Source organism: Microtus oregoni, unplaced genomic scaffold (assembly GCF_018167655.1).
Source record: "Microtus oregoni isolate MIOR12 unplaced genomic scaffold, Mior012 000006F_ref0000085, whole genome shotgun sequence".
Lineage (NCBI taxonomy): Eukaryota > Metazoa > Chordata > Mammalia > Rodentia > Cricetidae > Microtus > Microtus oregoni.
The window spans coordinates 59,308,042-59,328,486 of NW_024543065.1; the positions used below are offsets into that span (position 1 = coordinate 59,308,042).

A 20,445-nucleotide genomic window follows, 5' to 3' on the forward strand; every position below is an offset into this window, starting at 1 on the left:
ACACAGCATTCTACCATATGGTGCATGGAGCCATCAGGATAAGGAGGACGTTACCAAGAATTTGGTTTTCAGGATTTTGCCTTCCACTCCTGAATCATTCAAGCAATCCATGAATTTTTCAACAGTCTCCCTTTCCCCATCAGTAGGGGCAAACTGGTCAAGGACAGCATTCAGTATTATCTTGTTTCCAATGGAGGCTGCAGCATAGAGTTCAAAGAACGGAATGCATGCGTCCGCTGCAAACACAGAGAGAAGAGCATCATTAAGGAGCCCCAGGCTGGCAGAAGTGGAGGCTCAGGGTTTCTCGACACTTCTACAAATGTCTTAAGTGAACTGACACAGTCCTGCCCTCCCAAAGGCTGCTGCCTCCCAGATACAGCACACAGTTTCCATAGACACACACACAGCAGAAGGGGCATGTATGAAAGTACCTCCCTGCACATCTGACCTTCACATAAATCCCACACATGACTCACCTTCAGCTGTACATGCAGCTAAGGGCCGATCATCACCACCTCACCTCGGTCTCCCCATTCCACCCATCCTAACTGTCACAATCCTGAACAGAGAGCATCAAGGGTCTTCTGCAGGACTCCTGGCTAGTGACCTCCCGGGGACCCCTAGATCTGTAAACAGATCCATAAGGAAGGGAGGTGGAGTGAACAAGGGTCAGAAAGGCCATCTGTTCCCATTCTCACTTGTCTGGAAGCCCAACTCCCCGGTCACCAGCAAGGCCAGCAGAAGCAGCGTCCCCTTCATGGTGTAGGATGCTAAATGCTCTCTCTACTCAGAACAGAACCTGCTACCTTATAAACTGTTGTCTCCCTGAGCCCAGTCCTGCTTTACCCCATCCCACCCCTACCACTAATGTGCCTCCGAGCAGTTCCAAATGCCTTTGGGCAAGAACCTGGCACCTATGGATCCCCTTCCCACTTGCATGGGGGAGTGAGCTTAGGAGCCCCTCCCACTCTGAAGAACCAATGGCTGGAGACATCCTGTGTGATCACTTTCTGTACAAAATTGGCTGTACCTTTGCCAGAAGATGGTTAGAGCTGACCTTTCCAAGCAGCCATGTGCTGAGCCAAATGCCCTATTTCCTGGCTCAACTGTCACTTCTGCTTCCTCTCCTGGCTCCAAGCATGTCCTGCTCAAGCTTGGAGGTGGAAAACACAGTGGTCAAAGATGGTTTTTGTCCCTGTAGGCAGCCAACAGCCCAGAACACTGCATCTGTTCAAGACCTGAGCAAAAGTGTGTGTATCTGAGGGGACATATTGGTTACACTTTGACATCTTAGCTGCTACAACCTTTGGTCTAGACTTCTGAGAATATGGGGGAACCACCTGGGGCTTCTAGTTATCCCCAGCCTGCATTGTCCCAGTGTGTTTGGTCATTGTGTGGATCCACCAGGGCCAGTTATGAATTTGTTCTACAACTGCATCATGCTGCAAAATCCCCGCCCCTCCAGGGGAGCTCATCCCTGTCACCCTGCTCTTGACTGTCTCACGCCCACCAGTAATCAGGCCTCAAAGAGGTCTAAACAGTAGAATCAATGTAGTTACAGCAGCTCACAATAGAGGGAGGGAGTCATGCCTGTACCATGAAGTCTCTGTTGTCCACAGCCCCATAGGCCACTGTGGACGGGCCATCTATAAACTAGAGCGCTCCACTGTCCCCAGGCAGTGCTCTTTCTGTGGACTCTCTCAAGTTCAATTCAATCTACTACCCTCAGAATGACGTTTGTTGCACAAATGACATTGTCAGTTGGGCATTGTGTTAATCATTCCTGGAAGCAGGAGGCTTACTGTGTGTGATTGCTAATCCTGATGGTCATCATGACTGGATTTAGAATTACCATGGAAACAAAGCTGTGTCTGTGAGAATATTGAGGCTAGAACAATTAATGTCTGACTTTGTGTGGGCAGCGTGGACTAGGGTCATAGACAGAGTGGAAAGGAGAAAGCAAGCTGGACATTCATGTCTCTCTACTTTCTGACTGAAGATGTGATCAACCACGTTGAGTTCCTGCACCATGCCTGCCCCACTTTCTTGGACTGTTTCCATGCAAACTGTAAGCAGAAAGCTGCTTCTTATGCTGGTTTTGTCACTAGCTCACTAACACAGTAGTAGAGTGTTTCTTAGCACATACAAAGCCCTGAGGTTAATCCACTGCCCCCACACAAAAAGGGAGTGGCTAAGGAGATGGCTCAGTGGACAAGTGCTCATTATGCAAGCCTAAGGATGTGAGTTCAGATCCCCAGGACGCTGTAAAGAGCTGAGTGTGGTGGCTCCACCAATGCCACGGGAGCTCCAGGTTCAATAACAGACCTCGTCTCAAACAGTAGGGTGGGAGGCAGTTGAGATAGCTCAGTGATTAAAGTGCTTGCTGCTAAGCCTGCTAACCTGGGTTCAAATCCCAGAACCCACATGGTGAAGTTTTGGCCAGCCTAGTCTACAAATCAAGTTCCAGGGCCATCAGGGCTATATCCAGAAACCCTGTCTTGAAAATAAACAAATATTTAAATAAATAAATAAATATCATTAATATGCTGAAATACCATAACCAAAACAGTTCCTATTAATTAGTAGTAATGCAATTAATGATAGTAATTTAATTAATAATTAATTACTATTATATGATAAAACATTATGACCAAAAGCAAAATAAGAAGGAAAGTGTTTCAATTTCTTTGGCTTATACTTCTATATTGCTATTCATCATCGAAGGAAATCAGCACAGGAGCTCAAGCAAGGCAGGAGCCTGGAGGTTAAGCTGGGGCAGAGGCCCTGGAGGAGAGCTGCTTACTGGTTTGTTTCCCATGGTTTGCTCAACCTGCTTTCTTAGAGAACTCAGGGCCACCGGCTCAGTGATGGCCCAACTCACAATGGCCTGTCCATCCCCCATTAATCAGTAATCAAGAAAATGCCTGGCCAGCTGGTAGTGGTGCCCACATTTAATCCAAGCCCTTGGAAGGTCTATCTTTGAGCTCGAGGCCAGTGTGGTATAGAGACTGAGTTTCAGGACAACCTGGACTACACAGGGAAACCCTGTCTGGGTAGGTGGCAGGGAGAGAAAAAGCCTTACAAGTTCAAACTTATGGAGTCACCTTGTTTTGTTTTGTTTTGTTTTGTTTTTTCAAGGCAGGAATTCTCTATGTAGCCTTGGCCAGCATTGCAGCTCTTTTAAATTGAGGTTACCTCATTTCTGATGACTTTAACCTGTGTCAAGTTGACATAAAACTAGCCAGCATACAATGAAACCGACACACGTGAACATGTGTGTGTATGCACAGAGACACACAAACACACATGCACACAAGTAGGAAAATACAAGGGGATGAGAAAACAATAGAGATATCTGGTAAGAGAATATTAACGGTTGTAGTGAACAGTTCAAGTCACTGGGAAATTTTTACATGTCTTGTGTCCTCTGACATGTGGGATCAAGGATCTTAACCTCTGTGACATCTACAAAAAGCCTGATGCCAGCTCTCACAGGTAGCAGGGAGCTACAGGTGTCACCCTGTAGTAATAAGGGCGGCGGGGCTGCGTCCCCAAAACCCCAGCCCCCTGCTCGGCTAGCTTAGCTTACACCCCGAAATAACAACACACAAACTGTATTCATTTAAACACTGTTTGGCCCATTCTCTTCTAGGCTAATTCTCACATATTAATTTAGCCCATTTCTAATCATCTGTGTATGGCACCCCAAGGTGCGCTTACCAGGAAGATTCTAGCCTATGTCCATCCTGGGTCGGAGCTTCATCCCGGGAGCAGCGGGGCATGGCGTCTCTCTCCGGCGTCTGCTCCAGAGAGGAGAGCTGTGAGTCTCTGAGCTCACTTCCCCTTCCTCCCAGCATTTTGTTCTGTTTACTCCTCCCACCTATCCTCTAACGAATAAAATGGGCCAGGGCAGTGCCTTTATTAGCCAATGACCTTCCTCCATCATCACCCAGCAGCAGACACATCTTAGCCACAGACCGCCCTGGTCTCCATTCCTAATACTTCCTAGAGTGAGAAGGCCTCAGCTGGGCATATTGTGCAGGTCTCAGCAGCCTTCAGGACCTGCGAGGACCACAGGACAGAGTGGACAGCTCATGGGTGGGTCTTCGTGCTAGCAACCTCTTTTCCAAAATGGTCACTGGATGCAAATCCAATTTGGCTCAGCTAACCAGTAAGTCAGAAGGCTCATGGTTCTCTGAGTCTTTGGTAAATTTCATCTATCACCGCTCATGGAGACAAATTCACAGCCAAAAGTCTTTGACAACAAACTACTTACATCTGAATTACCATGACATTTAGAATCTTTACATTCATAAATTAATACCAGCCAAATTTCATAAGCACTTACATAATGTGAACAGGGAAGTGGAGCCAGAGGATTCTCAGTTTGAGGTCAGCCTGGGCTATGTGGGAAGATAGTGTTTGTTTAAACTTTTAAGAAAGGTCTTGTATACAGACTTGAGGGACACAAGCTAGCCCTTCGACCCATCTACCCAGCATCTGTGGAGACCTCCCATGTGCTGTCCCTGGGATAGAGTGGCACATGCATTGCTCTCTTGAGCCCTTAGACATCTAAGGGACACCAAAATCAGACAATGCAAGGGGACTTAGGGAAAAGACAACAGGGTTTAGAGCCCAGTGCTCTGGTGGAGGCTTGGTGTGCTTTTAGATAAGAGGGGTCCAGGTGCACTGAAGTGTATAAGCCATGTTCCGTTGCTATGACAAAACACCCAGGATAGGTACATGGGAAAGAAGTTAACTTGGTTCATGGTCTGCAGTCTTGAAAGTCCAAGACAGAGCAGCCACATCCACCCACTGCCTTGCCCTGTCTGAGCTCCTGGTGCAGAGCAGAAGGGCAGCGAGGGGTGGGGGAGGTGGGGCTGGCAGAAGACAGTAGGAGACCAGAGGCTGCACATGCTTTACAGCCACACACCATGAACTGCCTCTCACCTGCCACTCTGGGACCAGGGCGCAAGGTGGGGTTTGGTGTGGACTGTCCATGTGGACACCATAGCAGGCTGTCCCTCTGATTTGGTGTTTTGGATGCAGTGTGGGGAATGAAGCATCGAATCTCCCAGCCAGGTGAAGGGCAAGCACATCAGACATGAGGACAGAGCATTTGGAGGCCGGGTTCTCCCTGGGGTCATGCTGATGGGGAAGTGGTGCCGTACCTGGTACAGAGATGCTCTGGATGACAAACAGGCCAGGGTAATGGAGTTCTGGTTTCCAGGCACAGAGTGGTCAGGGGACTGGCAGAGTCCAGAGAAATGAGGGGAAGACTGGGGCTTCCCACATGGAATCCCCGTTTGCTTGTGGGAGGCTGAGGCAGGTGTGTCCCGAGTTAACTGTCCGGGATCCCTCTGCTCACAAAGGTAGAAATGGGTGCAGGAAGGGGCACTCTCCAGCTGCTGCATTGGGCAGCTTTCATTGCCCTCCATGTGTCCCAGCAGGAGCAGAAGCAGCTGGCAGGTGGGAGCAGCAGCAGGAGGAACCCACTAGTGAACAGGCCTCACACCAGCATTGGACCCAGAGCCTCATGGGTAGGAAGTCAGACCTCCTTGGCACTCAGCAGTGCTGTAGCTCTTGGCCCTGGTGAGGCTCTTGTGTCTAAAGACACCACAGCTCCCTGGACCTCTTTGTCAAACAGGTCCTGAAGTTTCTGTCCTGTGGGTCTGTCCCCTTTGATCCTTCCTCAGACTCTGCTCTCTGCACTCTTGATGTGACCTTTCCTTTCCTGCCCTGTCCCTGTCCAATGCTTCAGCCTGCACACATCAAGCTGCTTGCCTCCTGACCACTCAATTGTCATTCTCCTGCCTCAGACATTGCTCCTCTGCCTCCTGCCTCCTTCTCCATTGCTTTCACTGTCTGTTCAGCCCACACTCCTGAAAGTAGGGCAGGCAAAAGGCAGAATCCTCTCATGAGGCCTACAATGTCAGTCCCGGGGAGAGAGTGCGAGCATGTCTCCCAGGACAGGGCATGGGTCTGAGCTGCCCCCCTGTTGAAATACGGAGCGGTGGGCTGTGTCCCGCCACCCGGCTAGCTTTACCCGAAATAATTACACGGAAACTGTATTCTTTTAAACACTGCCTGACCCATTAGTTTCAGTTTCTTATTGGCTAGCTTTTACATATTGATCTAACCCATTTCTATTAATCTGTGTAGCCCACGAGCTGGCTTACCAGGAATGATCTTAACCTGCATCTGTCTGGAGTGGGAGAATCATGGCGACTCCCTGACTCAGCTTCTTTCTCCCAGCATTCCGTTCTGTTTACTCCGCCTACCTAAGGGTTGGCCTATCAAATGGGTCTAGGCAGTTTCTTTATTAATAAGAAATCACTCCCACATCATTTCCCCTTTTTCTGTTTAGACAAAAAAGAAAGGCTTTAACTTTAACATAGTAAAATTACATATAGCAAAACAGTTATCAAGCAAGAATTACAGTTACAATATTTATATCTATTTTATCTTTTATCATAACTAAGGAAAACTATAACTATCTATTCATTCTTCAACTCCATCAAAGACTCCAGAAGGATATAATACTACCTAAGTAAACAAGAAATAAGAAAACTCTAGAAATGACAGAGACATCTCGCTGCCTGGATAGTCACCCAAAGTTCTTTTGTATGGTTGGGGAATCCATCTTCAGCCTTCAGGCCCATAGTATCCAGCAGACATTTCCATGAAGCAGGAAATTTCAAAGACAGTTCAGTCACTATCTGCTGTGTCCTGCAGAATGTCTCGCAGACTCTTTCATGAGTCATGAACCCCAAAAGACCTTAGGCAAGTTCAGCAGTCCTCTCTCTGCGGGTTCTCTGTGTCCATTTAATGCAACAGTCCAGGCAAGAGCAGTTTCTTGCCCAAATGGCTATCAAACTCCATAAGGATCCTCTTCGATGCCCATCTTCCTCTCGAAGTAGATTGGTGCTGCCAGGAGCAGACGTGTCTCATTGTCATGAAAAGTCCTAAGTTATTAAAATATTTTAAATGCCATATTCTGTAGCCTTTGAGAGATATGAAGAATGCCTATCTGAAATATATCTCTATATATCTAGAAAATCTAAGTAACATGACTACAAACTTGACTATTATGATTATCCATCAACAACCTATATTTCCTAATTATACATTACATTTTAAAAATGAACTACACAATCACACCTTATTCAAGATCAAAAATACATATACATATAACAAAATTGACCTTAAAATCCATACCAATGCAAATTATTCATACCTATATCATATCCCCCTTTAAATGTAAAAGAACATTTATAAACAATATTTTGGGAACATGGGCGCAGTTTTTTCTCTCCAAACTGCTTCCTGCTGAATGGGGGCGTCGTTAATTAGGTCTTTCATGGTATAACCTGTGTGCTAGTTTCATCTCAGTCTGCAGTTGAGCGAAGCAATTTTCTGAAGATGTTCACAACAACCTTTCAGGAGGGCGTGGTCTATCATACCAAATTGTAATAGAAGAAATCCACAGGGTCTGGTCCTCTGTGAAAACAAAAGAAGACCCTCTCCAAAGCATCATATTCTTAAACCCAAATTTTGAAATCGTAATACCTTTATATCCATTCTGGTTTAGCTTGGCAGCCCATGTAATGAAATGTCTGTCTGTACTTAGCTCCTTTACAGTCAAAAATTTTAAAGAAAACAGAATGTACATAATCCAGACTCTCTGTGAATTTTCCATTTTTACGTGGCTTATTTTTCTTTATTTATTTTAATCTCTTAACTATCTGTACTCTGTCTCTTTAAAGACTTTACCCTTTTTTTAAGACATTTACTTTATTCTCTATATTCTTATTCTTCTCTCTCTCAAGCCTATGTACATTCATCCAACACTGTGATCCACTGAGGTCTGTTATGTCTGAATCTGTTTTATTGTGAATCTGTAATATTTTTACTATCCAGGAGCATTTCTTAAAATGTTAAGCACTTCTTAAAAACTTAAGTTGCACCATGTACAGGTAATACGGTACCACCTGTGTCCTGCCCAGTCTAAACCTTAACTGTGCTGTTATTATGGTAATTACGGTAGTTCCTGCCAACCAGCACAGTTCAGCAAGGAGCAGCCGCTCCTGCCTCAGATCCATTTGGTGCCCCTGAGCTGTGCACAGTTTCAGGCACACAGCAAGTCCTCATTGGAGCCGCACTCAGCAGTTTAATTTTGAGACTGAGCATGCAGCACAGAAACTCTTTTTATCCAAGTTACAACCAAATCTGACACGCAGAGCAGTGCGCAGTCTGAAAACACGTCTCTTCCACCATGCTCTTCCGCCTGCCTAAGCCTGATTCTGCCATCTGCCCAGGTGCAGGCGGGGAGCGCTGAGAGCAGTCTCCTTCCGATCCCAAGCGGGAACACAAACATCCAGTCCCATAAAATCCATTGAAATGCTTTAAAGCCAGAGTTTGCACTGGCGGCACAGTCCCAAGAAGCCGCACTTTAAAATGATGCAGCTTTTTTTTTTTTTGCTGCTGTTGCCGAATCAGGAAATCTCTCTACAGCACGCCACCAACAAACAGCAAAAATCTGTGTTAAAGTCTCTCTCCCTTATTTTTAAGCCTTCTCAGGTTTTTAAGTGGATTTAGTCCATCACGTCGGGCGCCACTCTGTTGAAATACGAAGCGGTGGGCTGTGTCCTGCCACCCGGCTAGCTTTACCCGAAATAATTACACGGAAACTGTATTCTTTTAAACACTGCCTGACCCATTAGTTTCAGTTTCTTATTGGCTAGCTTTTACATATTGATCTAACCCATTTCTATTAATCTGTGTAGCCCACGAGCTGGCTTACCAGGAATGATCTTAACCTTCATCTGTCTGGAGTGGGAGAATCATGGCGACTCCCTGACTCAGCTTCTTTCTCCCAGCATTCCGTTCTGTTTACTCCGCCTACCTAAGGGTTGGCCTATCAAATGGGTCTAGGCAGTTTCTTTATTAATAAGAAATCACTCCCACATCACCCCCCTCCATAGGCCAGAGGGGCACTGGAGCCTACCACAGCCTGCCTCTTAGCAGCCCCCTCTGCTGGGCCTCTCGGTGGGGGAAGGAAAGGTGCTGCCCCTCTGGCTCGGGTACAAATGGTTGAAGGGCCATCGAGAATTCTGTGATGGAGAAACTCTGCTAGACACCCTGAACCAGCCAGACAGAGGCTGTGTCTTCAAAATCTGGGGCAACCAGCTGAGATTGCCCTCTTGTTTTCCTAAGAAATCTATGGAGTATTTGGAATGGCCAGTGCTGGCATCAAGAGGCAGGTGAGTCTATGTGATTTCGAGGCCAGCCTGGTCTGGATAGTAAATTCCAGGACAACTAGGCTTGTGTAGAAACACCCTATATCAAAACAAAACAAAACAGCAAACCACGAAAAGATGGAGTTAAAGATGATTCCGAAAGTAGGAAGACATCAGGGTTAGATTCAGCTTCAATGGAGCCATGAAGCAAGTGAAAGATGGGGGCAGGGACAGAAACAGTCAGAGCAGGGTCCCCAAGTGGTCAGATGTCTGGTCTACCCTAGACACTGACTACTAGGGAGGCTTTTAATAACCGTTGAGTTCTCTGGTGTGACAGGGTGACAGAGAGCTCACGCTGTAGGACCTGGCCCTCGTCCTGCTCATGACTTCCTGGGTCTTCACATGACATGTGACCTTAAGTAGAACACTAAGAAGGGGGCCAGACTGACCCTGGGCCCTTTGTTGACCAGGATCTAACTCTCTTGCCAAAACACACATCTCCCCCTGACACAGCCCCAGGGAGGTTCAAGCAGGGTTCCTGGAGGGGCCTGGAGAGCTCAGACCCAGCCCCTCCCTGCCCCCTGAGAAGAACAGGGCAGTTACAAAAAGGGCCCAAACTGGGTAGGAGCACCTGCCGCCATTACCATGAAGCTCACTGGTGCTCTCCTGTTGCTTGGGGCTGCCCTGCTCCTGACCTCAGGGGTAAGTGGGTTCTAGGGTGTGGTTGACCTCGGTGAATTGGGTACTGGGATGTGGGTCACCTCGTGGAAGTGGGTACTAGGATGTGGGTGACTTCAGGGGGGAGATGGTACTAGAGTTTGGTGTCAGGGATGCGGGGACTCCAGGGCTCTCACAGCCTCACTCCCCAGGAAGGACATCTGTGTTCTGATGTAAGGCTTTCAATGGAGAATCACCTTTTCTTTGTATTCTAGATTGTGGCCTTTGCCCTGCTTTGAAGGAGGACCTTGCTCTTTTCTTTGGCGTGACTGTGCTTGACTATGTGGATTTCGTGAGCCAGTACAGGAACGAATCTGCCATATTGAAAAATGCTGAAGATCTCAAGATGTGTTCTGATAATAAGCTGACAGAGGAAGACAAGGAAAATGTGCAGAGTTTGGTGGTGAGTTCTCTGTGTGTCTGGATCAGAGCCTGTGTGCCCACCTGCTCACCACAGCTAAGGAATGGAGCGTGTGTTCCTCCCCAGCACTGCAGCTCCTCTGTGAATCCAGAAAGATGTCAGGAGAAAGGGGCAGGAAGGACTCTGGCTATTCAGCTCAGTCAAGCCAGACCAGACCCCCCAGGACCCCCGTCCCCATGGTACCGTTGGCCTTCATCAGGCTTTCTGGCCCGCCTCCCAAGTCCAGCTACATCGGTGCCTGGCACCCCTTCTCCAGCCCAGATCTATTATCCTAACTTTTCAAGTCTACCACCGCACCCCCAAACACTCATCATTTTTATTGTCACCTGGATTTCTGAGGTCACTGTGCAGAATCGAGGCATGGGTCACTCACTGGAGAATCTAGTTGAATCCCCTCTTATCCCTAGAATTGGTGGGATTGTCAACACCCGAGCTGCATGTCTCTGAGGGCATTATGTGACAGGAATCAGTTCATTTTGGGGCCACAACTGCCCGCAGGCTCACCTGGAGTCCTGCCAGGCCCTCCCCAGCTGCTTCTCCATTCTGCCCCACATGTGCCCATGGTGTGCCGAGGGCAGGTGGCTCTTCCCATCAGGCTGGATTGGAGGCTGTTTACAAGGCTCGCCCTGGTGTGGTGTGCTGGAGACAGAATGGAGAGGAGTCTCCCTGGGCCAAGTCAGACCCAGGAGCTGTTGCAGACAGAGTGCAGGTCCCTCCCAAGTGGTGTCCCGTGTATGACTGCTGAGATCTCCCTCACCTCTGATGTTTTGCCACCTTTCTCTTTGCAGGCAAAAATAGAAGCTAACCCTCTCTGTTGATGATTTCATCTTTGCCAGAAAACTCAAGGAAGTCACTCTCCTGCTCACCTGCATAGATGCGGCAAGCCCTACCCCTACCCTCCATGTGTCTAAAAACAGGGTTCCAACAATAAAAGCCTTGCAATTCACAGGGGAGCCTGCACCGTTTGGTTTTGAGGTTGGGCATTGAGTGGGTTGGGACATATCAGGGACAACCAGTTAGACTTTGAACTGTTCCTGCTGAATTGCAGCGCTGCCAAAATGCCCCTGCAGAACACATTAGGGGATGTAGGAGACCACAGTCACCAGAGTGTCTGTCACTCTCATGGGTCATGGTCCATAGGGCACATACATGACATCCTGGAATGAACTCCCCAGAAACATGGAACAGTGAAGGGCCAGAGAGGCCGAGTGTCTGCTGAGGATCACACAGGCTCCAGACAGCAAAATCTCTTCCTTCTTCCCACTACTTGGGTCAATGGCCAATTGTGTATGTATCGTGTGTGTGAGTTAAAATGCTCCTCTGGGCGTCTGGAACCATCTATAAAACCTGACCACAGCTGGGATGTGGGCGCTGTCTCAGGCTTCTGGGACCATGACTTACTTTGTTATTATATTTGTTTGGGGAAAGGGGATAAGTAATAGTGTGTGTGTGTGTGTGTGTGTGTGTGTGTGTGTGTGTGTGTATAAAGGTCAAAAGTGCTCTTTTGCCTTGCAGGTCCCGGGGCTTGAACTCTGGTTGCCAGGGTAGGGAACAAGTGCCTTTACCTGTTGAGCCATCTCCCCAGCCCCACAACTGACTTTGTAAAGGGTCAGTTCACACACATCTGAACAGAAATAAGGGAATACTATTAATGCCAATGTCATCAGGTGAACACAATCTTGGTTGCCTGTGTAATCTGATTTGTAGCATTGGAGAATATCTGAAATAAGGACTTTCTACACTTCTGTGATTGGCTGCAGTTCATTCCACGGCAATCACTGCACGATGTCCCTTGCTGCAGGAGCTAGACCAGGACATCCGGCCACCAGCGAGGCTGCTTGCCAAGTTTCTGTTCATACCCATGTTCCAACTTTAGGGTGTTCCCTCCCATGATGAGGGTCATGGCTTGAAAATACTACATTACTCAGAAGCCTCGGCACGTTGTTTCCTAGGCGACACTTCCTGCGTTGCTCTCCTACAGATATATGTTTAGGGGATCTGAGAATCTGAGTTTGTGCTACCTCCTCAGGTCAGGTAACTCAGAGACTCAAGGAGACTCGAGAATACACCGCCTAGATGACACCAGTACTGGACAGCACGGGCCAGCGGAACTTCGCTGGGTCCCAGCCTGTGCGGCTTCGCTCAGCTCCAAGTCTGCAGGTGGCTGCCGCCCTGACTAACTTGGCTTTGGCCCTGAGCGGAGCTTGCAGACCGCCCTCTGCTCATCAGAGGTCAGCCCCTACCCAGGTCTTTTCAGCCTCACCAGGCTGGCATGGACTGGGCTGCCTGGTTGGGGGAGGTCCCGGTCTGTCACCCCTGCAAGGGAGGCTCGAGAAGTTTTCTCTACAGCAAGATCCACGTATTGAGAGATGTGGAGATGCAATTCTGGAGAGATGGGAGACTGAGCGGATGAGCCCAGGGACTTTGATTCTGAGGGCACTGGTGCAATGGAGAGCTGGAGACTATTATTTGTGTATGTGTGTGTGTTTAGCTCGAATGTATGTCTGTGCAGGTAATGTTGAGCGCCTCGGGAAACCGGAAAAAGGCTTATGTTCCTGGAGACTGAAGTTATGGACGATTGTGGGCTGCCATGTGAGTGCTGGGAATCGAAATGGAGCCCCTGAAAGAGCAACCAAACTCTTAACCACCGAGCCAACTCCACTCTTTTATACCTACAAACGAAAAGGAGTCTTAAGTCAATGGAAGGAAGGAAATGCTGTCAGGTGAAGTGGAAAGGTTGGCTGGATAATTTATTGAAAGTAATGTTAAGAGATAGGTTTGGGCCGTGCCCTGGTGATGCACACCTTTTAATCCCAGCACTCATGAGGCAGAAACATGCGAATTTCTGAATTTGAGACATGAGACCAGCCTTGTCTACAGAGGGTGATGGGGAAGGAGGCGGGGGCGAAGAAAAGGAAAAAAAGTAAGAAAAGTAAAAAGAAAACAAGTAGATTTGGGGCGTGTTAAATCTGAACTGGTCTAGAGAACTCTGTGTGAAGGCATTGAGTGTATGTCCAGAGTTCAGAACAGAACTTCTGACTGGAGACTCCTATTTTGGTGACCTATATGTACATAGAAGTAGACAGGATGACCAATGAGAGAAGGAAGTTAGGGCAGCTCTGGCCCCCACCTTCTCTTCTCCTGCGAGGGTATGCATCGTCACAGTGGCATAGGTAGCTGCTTTGCAGTTGTTGGATAAACCGAGAGTAGAGGTTCTGTTTAAGGGAGTTTCTCTCATCACCACAGTAGGGCAGTGTGAGCTTTCAGGATGTGACCCTGGACTTCCTAGGAGGAATGGAAGCTTGTGGATGAGTCACAGAGACTTCTAACCATGATGTGGTGCTGAGTAACTTTGCCTTGCAGCCAGACTGGGTCAGTTCTCTGCACTTCCTCCACCTCCTGGCCTGTGCTCTTTCCCGTTTTCCCAGGAGCTACTCTGCTTCTCATGGTCATCTGTAAATCCTACTTCCTTCTTGGTTTTCTTGCATAGGTGCTGTGGGTGGCAAATGGGCTGAGTACTTGCTTATCTCATTCAGCTACTCTGGATAGGAGTCTTCAAAGACCCAGAGATCCACCAGGCAGTTCTTCCTTCGCCCTGGCAGAACCTCTGACTGAAACTGTTCCTCCTGCCCGCATCTGCCACTCCCCACCTGCTGACATTTTTGTCATACCTGATTTCAGAGACCAATGGGCTCTCCCTCATTTTCTCTCTCTCCAGTACATGCTAGGCAAGTGTTCTACTGCTGAGCTGCATCCCCAGCCTTTAAAGATGCCTTCTCATTGCTGGTTTCCTGTCTAACGCTATGTAGGAGCAGGGTCACCTGTTCTGTACTGTCTACTTTACCTTCATTATCCTCTGAATAGAACCTGTGCCTCCCAGGATTCATGTACTTGTCCAGCTGGAGGAACAAGCCTGGGTGACTGAAGGGGCAGATGTGACCCCAGGTCTAGCAAGACAGTCCTGGAAGGGGACTAGCTCTGGAAAGCGAAGAGTGAGGGCCATTGCATGTCAGGGCTGGCTTGTCATAGGTACCAGGAACCTCCCCTCTGCATTAGTATTTCTTACAAATGACAGAAACCATGACTCATTTCATTCGATCACCACGCATCCCTTACTTTTTGATGATTTTCCAAGCCAGCTCTGGGTTTTGGCTTGGGTGAACCAAACCTCTCAGGCCAATTCCTTTCATGGCTCCATCTGCAGTGTTCTCTCACAATGAACTACCTACTCAGTGTGGTATGGATGTCTATGTAGTCTGTGGGCCTGTTCTGGGTTGCCGTTCCATTTCCTGGGTGTGATGGACCCTAGCATCTCATCAGTGCTCACACCCCATCAACAGAAAAGCCTTGCTGAAAGCCATCTGCAGAGACGTGAGTCAGAGGCTGCCTGTCCTTCCTGAAATGCCTACCATCACTGTCTTTGCCCTACTCTGCAGTTCCCTGTGTGTGACATGGCCATGGTCAATACAACAGAAGTTTTCTCTTGATAACTTTTGCCAATAGCCATTAAAGAGTGTCATGTATGTATTCTTAGAAATGTAAGACCTGCATTTTAAGTGGGGACATTTCCTAACGAGAGGTTTCCATTTCCTTGGATATTTTCTATTTTCAGGTTTCTGATTTCAAGTGGAGACCGAGGCATATTTTCAAAGAGGATCAAAAGTCAAGGTTACCACAGCAGATTATGTCATGCAGAAATCCTACCCTGTGGGATGTGTGGCATGGTCATGAAACATCTTGTTCTTTAGGCTGAACAGCAAGGTTACATTCCCGACACAAACTGCATACGTGTGGACATGGGGAAGGCAGTTCTCCTTCAGTGTAAAAACCTACCAACCCCAGCACAGTGGAAGGAAAGGTCTCAGTGACGACGAGGACAAGGATCTCTGTGTAAAAACCACACAGTCTCCAATGCAGAAATCCCTTAGCTATGTGAAGAGGGTAGGGGAAACTCAGGTCTTCTCCACCATGAGACCAGAGGAGCTTACCTGTACACTATGGATGCTGGGGGCCCTCTCAGTGGAGGTAGACATTGTGGATGCAGGGAATGTGGGGAACATTCAGCCACAAAAATGGGCTTCCTGAGCACCAGAGTATCCAGACTGCAGAACAGCCCTATAAGTGCCCTGATGTGAGACACGTTCATCAGACGGTCCCATCTTGTCAGGCATCAGAAAGCTCACACTGAAGAAAGGCTCTCTGCATGTCATGAATGTGGAAAAACCTTCACCCAAAGATATTCCCTGTTCAGCATGAATAGTTCCACCTTGGGGACAGCCCATATTCCTGCAGCAGATGTGGGGAGGCCTATCACAGACAATACTTACTTCTTCAGCACGAGGCAGTAAGTTCAGCAAGTGTGGCAAGTTCTTCACCCAACACTCTGGCCTTATTGTGGATCAGAGCCGGGTACACAGTGTAGCAGGTGCCGGTGCATGCAATAACTGTGCAGAATGCTTTAGCCAGAATTCTGACCTTGCCATACACTGCACAGTTCACATAACTACACCCACACCCGCAGCCAGGCATTATTAAAAAAAAAAAAAAAGAATGTGGAAAAGCCTTCACCTACCAACACAGACTTGGTCAACATCAGCGAGATCACACTAACAAAGGCTTCATGAGTGTACTGGCTGTGGCAAAGCCTTTAGCACGAAGTGCACACTCGTTGAGCATCATAAAAACCACTTCACAGGAAGTCCTCATGAATGCAGAGAATGTGGAAAAGATTTCCAACAAAGTTGTAATCTTCTCCAACATCAGAAAATTCATATAAGGTCAAAATTTAATTAGTATGACGTGTAAGAAATTATTTGGCTATAGAAACACCCTTGTTTGGCATGAGAGAATCCTCTCTGGAGAGAGACCTTGTAAGTGTGGCAAGATCTTCAACCAAAGCTCTGACCCTATTTTACATTGAAAACTCACACTGGTGAAAAGCCATATGAGTGCATTCATTGTGGGCAATATTTTAGCCAAAGATATGCCCTAAACGTGGGTAAGAGAGTTCACACTGGAGAAAGGCCTTAAAATGTAGCGAGTGTGGGAAAGTCTTCAGCCTTTAACTAAACACTTGGTCAACACCAGAGCATTCATACTGGGAGAAACATTATGGGTGCAGTGCCAGTGGGAAACTCTTCACCCCCACATCAAGCCTCCTCAAACACCAACGAGTCCACACTGGATGAAACTGTAAGCCAATGGCTCCCCCTTCTTTGGTACTAGAAAATTCACTTTGAAGAAAGGCCTTGGGATTCAGAGAGCATGTGACGTGTTCAGCCAATTTAATGAATAATAGCAGAGATAAGTCTGAAGGGAGCCTTCGTGATACATCCATCAACCACAAGCTCACAGCCATCTGGACATCCACACTGGAGACATGAGCTGTGGGTGACAGGTATGTGAGAGCATCAATAGCTCCATTGCACTTTTAATTCAGACAAAGCCCTTTACACAGTTACATCACTATTGGTACTTATGGCTGAAGCTATTCCACATCTAGAAGTCAGCGTGAATCAGGTTATTCAATGTTTAGAGAACCCTGGGTTATACAACCTCATATGTTATCCCTGGAGGATAGCAGGCAAGGAGTTAGTCCATTACAGTCTGCCACAAATACATCCATACTCTGGGTTTGATTAATAAACATGGATGGCGGCAAATCCAAGAATATCAGCATCTAAATGTGCTTCTAGAATGATCTGCTCACTGTAGCTGTGAGAGGTGAGGGTGCACACACAGTCTCAGGCCTTCCCTGTGTTTTTCCCCTTTTGATACTCAGATCAATAGCAGATTTCAAATGAGCTGGATTCCCTGGACTATGTGGGCCAGAATGAGGAGAAAATAAAGAGATGCTGGTCCATGTGTGTAACCTGGGACTCAGAGCCAATCTCTATTGCCCATGATGTTCTGTGTCCTTCAAAGTAGGCCTCTCTCCCAAAGAGGGTAGGACAATAGTGCATTTCCCAAACTTTCTTGTTTTTCAGTAGAGAGGGAATCCATATTTTTGTGCTTTTAACCATTCCGTTTGTACTAAACCATTTCTTTTATTAAAGTTCACTTGAGGTTGAATTGATGTGCCCTGTGCTGTGCGTAGTTAAAGTATAAAATAAGTTTTATGAACTCATCCTGCAGTCTCGATGATGAACATCTTCCTAGCTCCTAATGTTCCTTCCTTTTACTTTATAGCACATTTTTTCATTAATTTATTAATTTTTAAAAAAATGTATTAGTACTCTGCATGTACACCTGCGTACCAGAAGAGGGCATCAGATTCCATTAAAGATGGCTATGAGTCACTATGTGGTTTCTGGTAACTGAACTCAGACCTTCTGGAAGATCAGCCAGTGCTCTTATCCACTGAGCCATCTCTCCAGCCCCTTCTCCCCCTTTATAATCACTCCTCTCCTAACTGCCCAACCCAGTGTTCACTGACTGATTTTACTATAGATTTGTTTTCCTCTTTCAGAAGTTCACGGAAATAAAATATGTGTCTTTGTTTCCTGTATGACCATAAAGATTTCTTTATTAGAATATGAGTGCTTGACTGATGTATTATAAGACAGCTTTCTCCTGCATCATTCTCCATAGTTTGTTCATCTGTTAAGGGACAATTAGATATCCTTGAGTTTGAACTGTTCCAAGTGAAGCTGCTATGAGCATTTCCCTCTTAGTGTCTCCGGTGGGTTAACATCCAGGCATCAAAGGCCTGGGTGTCTCATTTTACCCGTGAGGATTTCCCTTAGAGACATGACTGATAGCACAGGAAGGTCGGCAGTGAGAGAACATAGTACTTACATGTTCCCATAGCAGGGCCTACGCCATGCCACACGGCCTCATGAGATGCAGGTGCTGAGAGGAGCCCTCATCCTTTGATTGGGATTCCACAGACAGAGTAAACAGTCCTAGGATTTCCTGCTCTGAATAATCCCAACAGGTTTCAGATTATAGCCATGCCTGGTCCTGAGGTGTTGGTTTGGAAAAACACTAGCTTAGGTGCTGAAAGAATAAGCCAGTCTGTGCACGCGGGAGTCGCTGGTTTCCACATGAGAGCTGTGTTCCTGGAGAGGCCCTGTGGTCTTCTAAGACAGACCAGCCTTCCTTAGGAAGCATTCAAGCTGTCACATACGGAAACTGATGCACACGGCCCTCTGGCCAAAGGCTACGTGCATGTTTATCTTACACACTGACAATCTGTGTCCTGTCCATGTGACTCAGTCCCTCACATGCTCACCAACATTGCTCTGCTCAGTTGCTCTTCTCAATATCTGCACTCTCATTAGCTGTGCTATCATTTTGTATCTCCCTAATCACTAATGGTCATGTTTTTTGTTTGTGTGTGTTGCCATTCCTCTCCTTTTTGTTGTCTGGATGTTTTGTGTGTGCGTGTATGAGAGAGAACATACATGCACCTGCCACAGTGTGCATATGGGGGTCAAAGGACAATCTCGGGTGTCACTCCTCACATACCTTGTCTAAAACAGGTCTCTGTGGCTTCTGGGCATTCACCTGTCTCCTCTCATCTCTCAACAAGAGCACTGGAATTATGGACGTATGCTTCCAAGTCTGGCCTTAGCTGGGTTATTTGAACTCATGGCACAGAAGCACTTTACTCATTGAACCTTCTTCTCAGACATTTCTCTTTCCTTTATTTGAGCTTCTACTGAAATAATCATTTTCCCCATTCGAGTTTTTGGTTTATTATTAACTTTTGTTTTTGTTTTTGAGGCACGATCTCTCTAATTGATCAATTATTGATTGGAAGGATGTAGCAGGCCTCAGAACTTCATAAGAAACATCATGTCAATAGCAAAGGCTTAAAGAAAGAGTTTTCTTTTACATGGAAACAAGCCAAAAAGATTATAAGGAAATGTCCTACTTGCTCTTTCTGTAACCAAATACCACTACATGCAGGGAATAACCCAAAAGGTACTCAAAGAAATGAAATCTGGAAGATATATGTATTCCACTTTGGAGATTTTGGAAAATTAAAATATGTACACCACACCATTGACTCTTATTCAGGTTTTCAACTGCTTTGAGCTCAGAAAAGGCTGATTCAGTAATCATGCATTTATTATAAGTTATGGCCATCATGGGTATATCTGCACAAATAAAGACATATGATGGTCCAGCATATGTCTATAAGAAAATGAAACAGTTTTTTGTTTATTATAATATAAAGCATATTACAGGTATATCAAATAATCCTACAGGTCATGCAGCTATAGAAAGATCAAATCAAACTATAAAGGATATATTAAACAAACAGAAAGAGATGGAAAATATCCCCAGAAATAGATTACATAATGCTTTATTAACCTTGAATTTTCTTAATGCTAATGAGAAAAGAACAACAGCACAGAGAGACATTGGACAATAGAAAAAACTTCTGAATTAAATTAGCTGGTGTATTTCAAGGATGCGTTGACTTCACAATGGAAACCAGGAGATGTGCTACATTAGGGAAGGGGTTTTGCTCTTGTTTCCACAGGAGAAGAAAAGTTATGGATACCACCAAATTAATAACGATTCAGTATGAAAAAGAGAAACCTCTTGAAAAAGAGAAATGACAGCTCATTCACAGAGGTGATAACCATACAAGTGGTAAGGAGACCTCATGAGGATGGGGGCAAGGTTCTGTTCTTGTCTTTACAGAAAAATACACATCATCAAAAAGTCAAGAGACCCTGGATGTGTCGATGCCTAAAGAGGACAAAAATAAATATTCATGGGGGCCGGAGAGATGGCTCAGAGGTTAAGAGCCTGCTCTTCCAAAGGTCCTGAGTTCAATTCCCAGCAATCACATGATGGCTAACAACCATCTGTAATGGGGTCTGGTGCCCTCTTCTGACCTTCAGGCATACACACAGACAGAATATTGTATGCATAATAAATAAATAAATATTTTTAAAAAATAAAATTAAATAAATAAATATTCAGAAAGGATCACCAAGCCAAAAGGAATATGACTTATGAGGGCAGGTCATCTAAGGGTAAGAATCACTGAATACACCCACACACACACATACACGCACACATATACACTACCTACTTATATAATAGTCA

The 20,445-nt window shown here is 46.4% G+C and overlaps 2 protein-coding genes across 2 annotated transcripts; one reads left to right on the plus strand and one right to left on the minus strand.

Moving 5' to 3' along the window:
* Positions 1 to 33: 33 nt before the first annotated feature.
* Positions 34 to 759, minus strand: LOC121449975 (androgen-binding protein homolog). Its single transcript, XM_041654625.1, has 2 exons — positions 699 to 759; positions 34 to 236 (listed from the first exon to the last, which is right to left on the minus strand). Exons 1-2 carry the CDS (start codon positions 757 to 759, stop codon positions 34 to 36), a joined length of 264 nt encoding a protein of 87 aa, XP_041510559.1.
* A 9,125-nt stretch (positions 760 to 9,884) lies between these two features.
* Positions 9,885 to 11,195, plus strand: LOC121449105 (major allergen I polypeptide chain 1-like). The gene is made up of 3 exons (XM_041653321.1): positions 9,885 to 9,945; positions 10,172 to 10,359; positions 11,166 to 11,195. The coding sequence occupies exons 1-3, from the start codon at positions 9,885 to 9,887 to the stop codon at positions 11,193 to 11,195; spliced, it is 279 nt and encodes a 92-aa protein (XP_041509255.1).
* Positions 11,196 to 20,445: the final 9,250 nt, after the last annotated feature.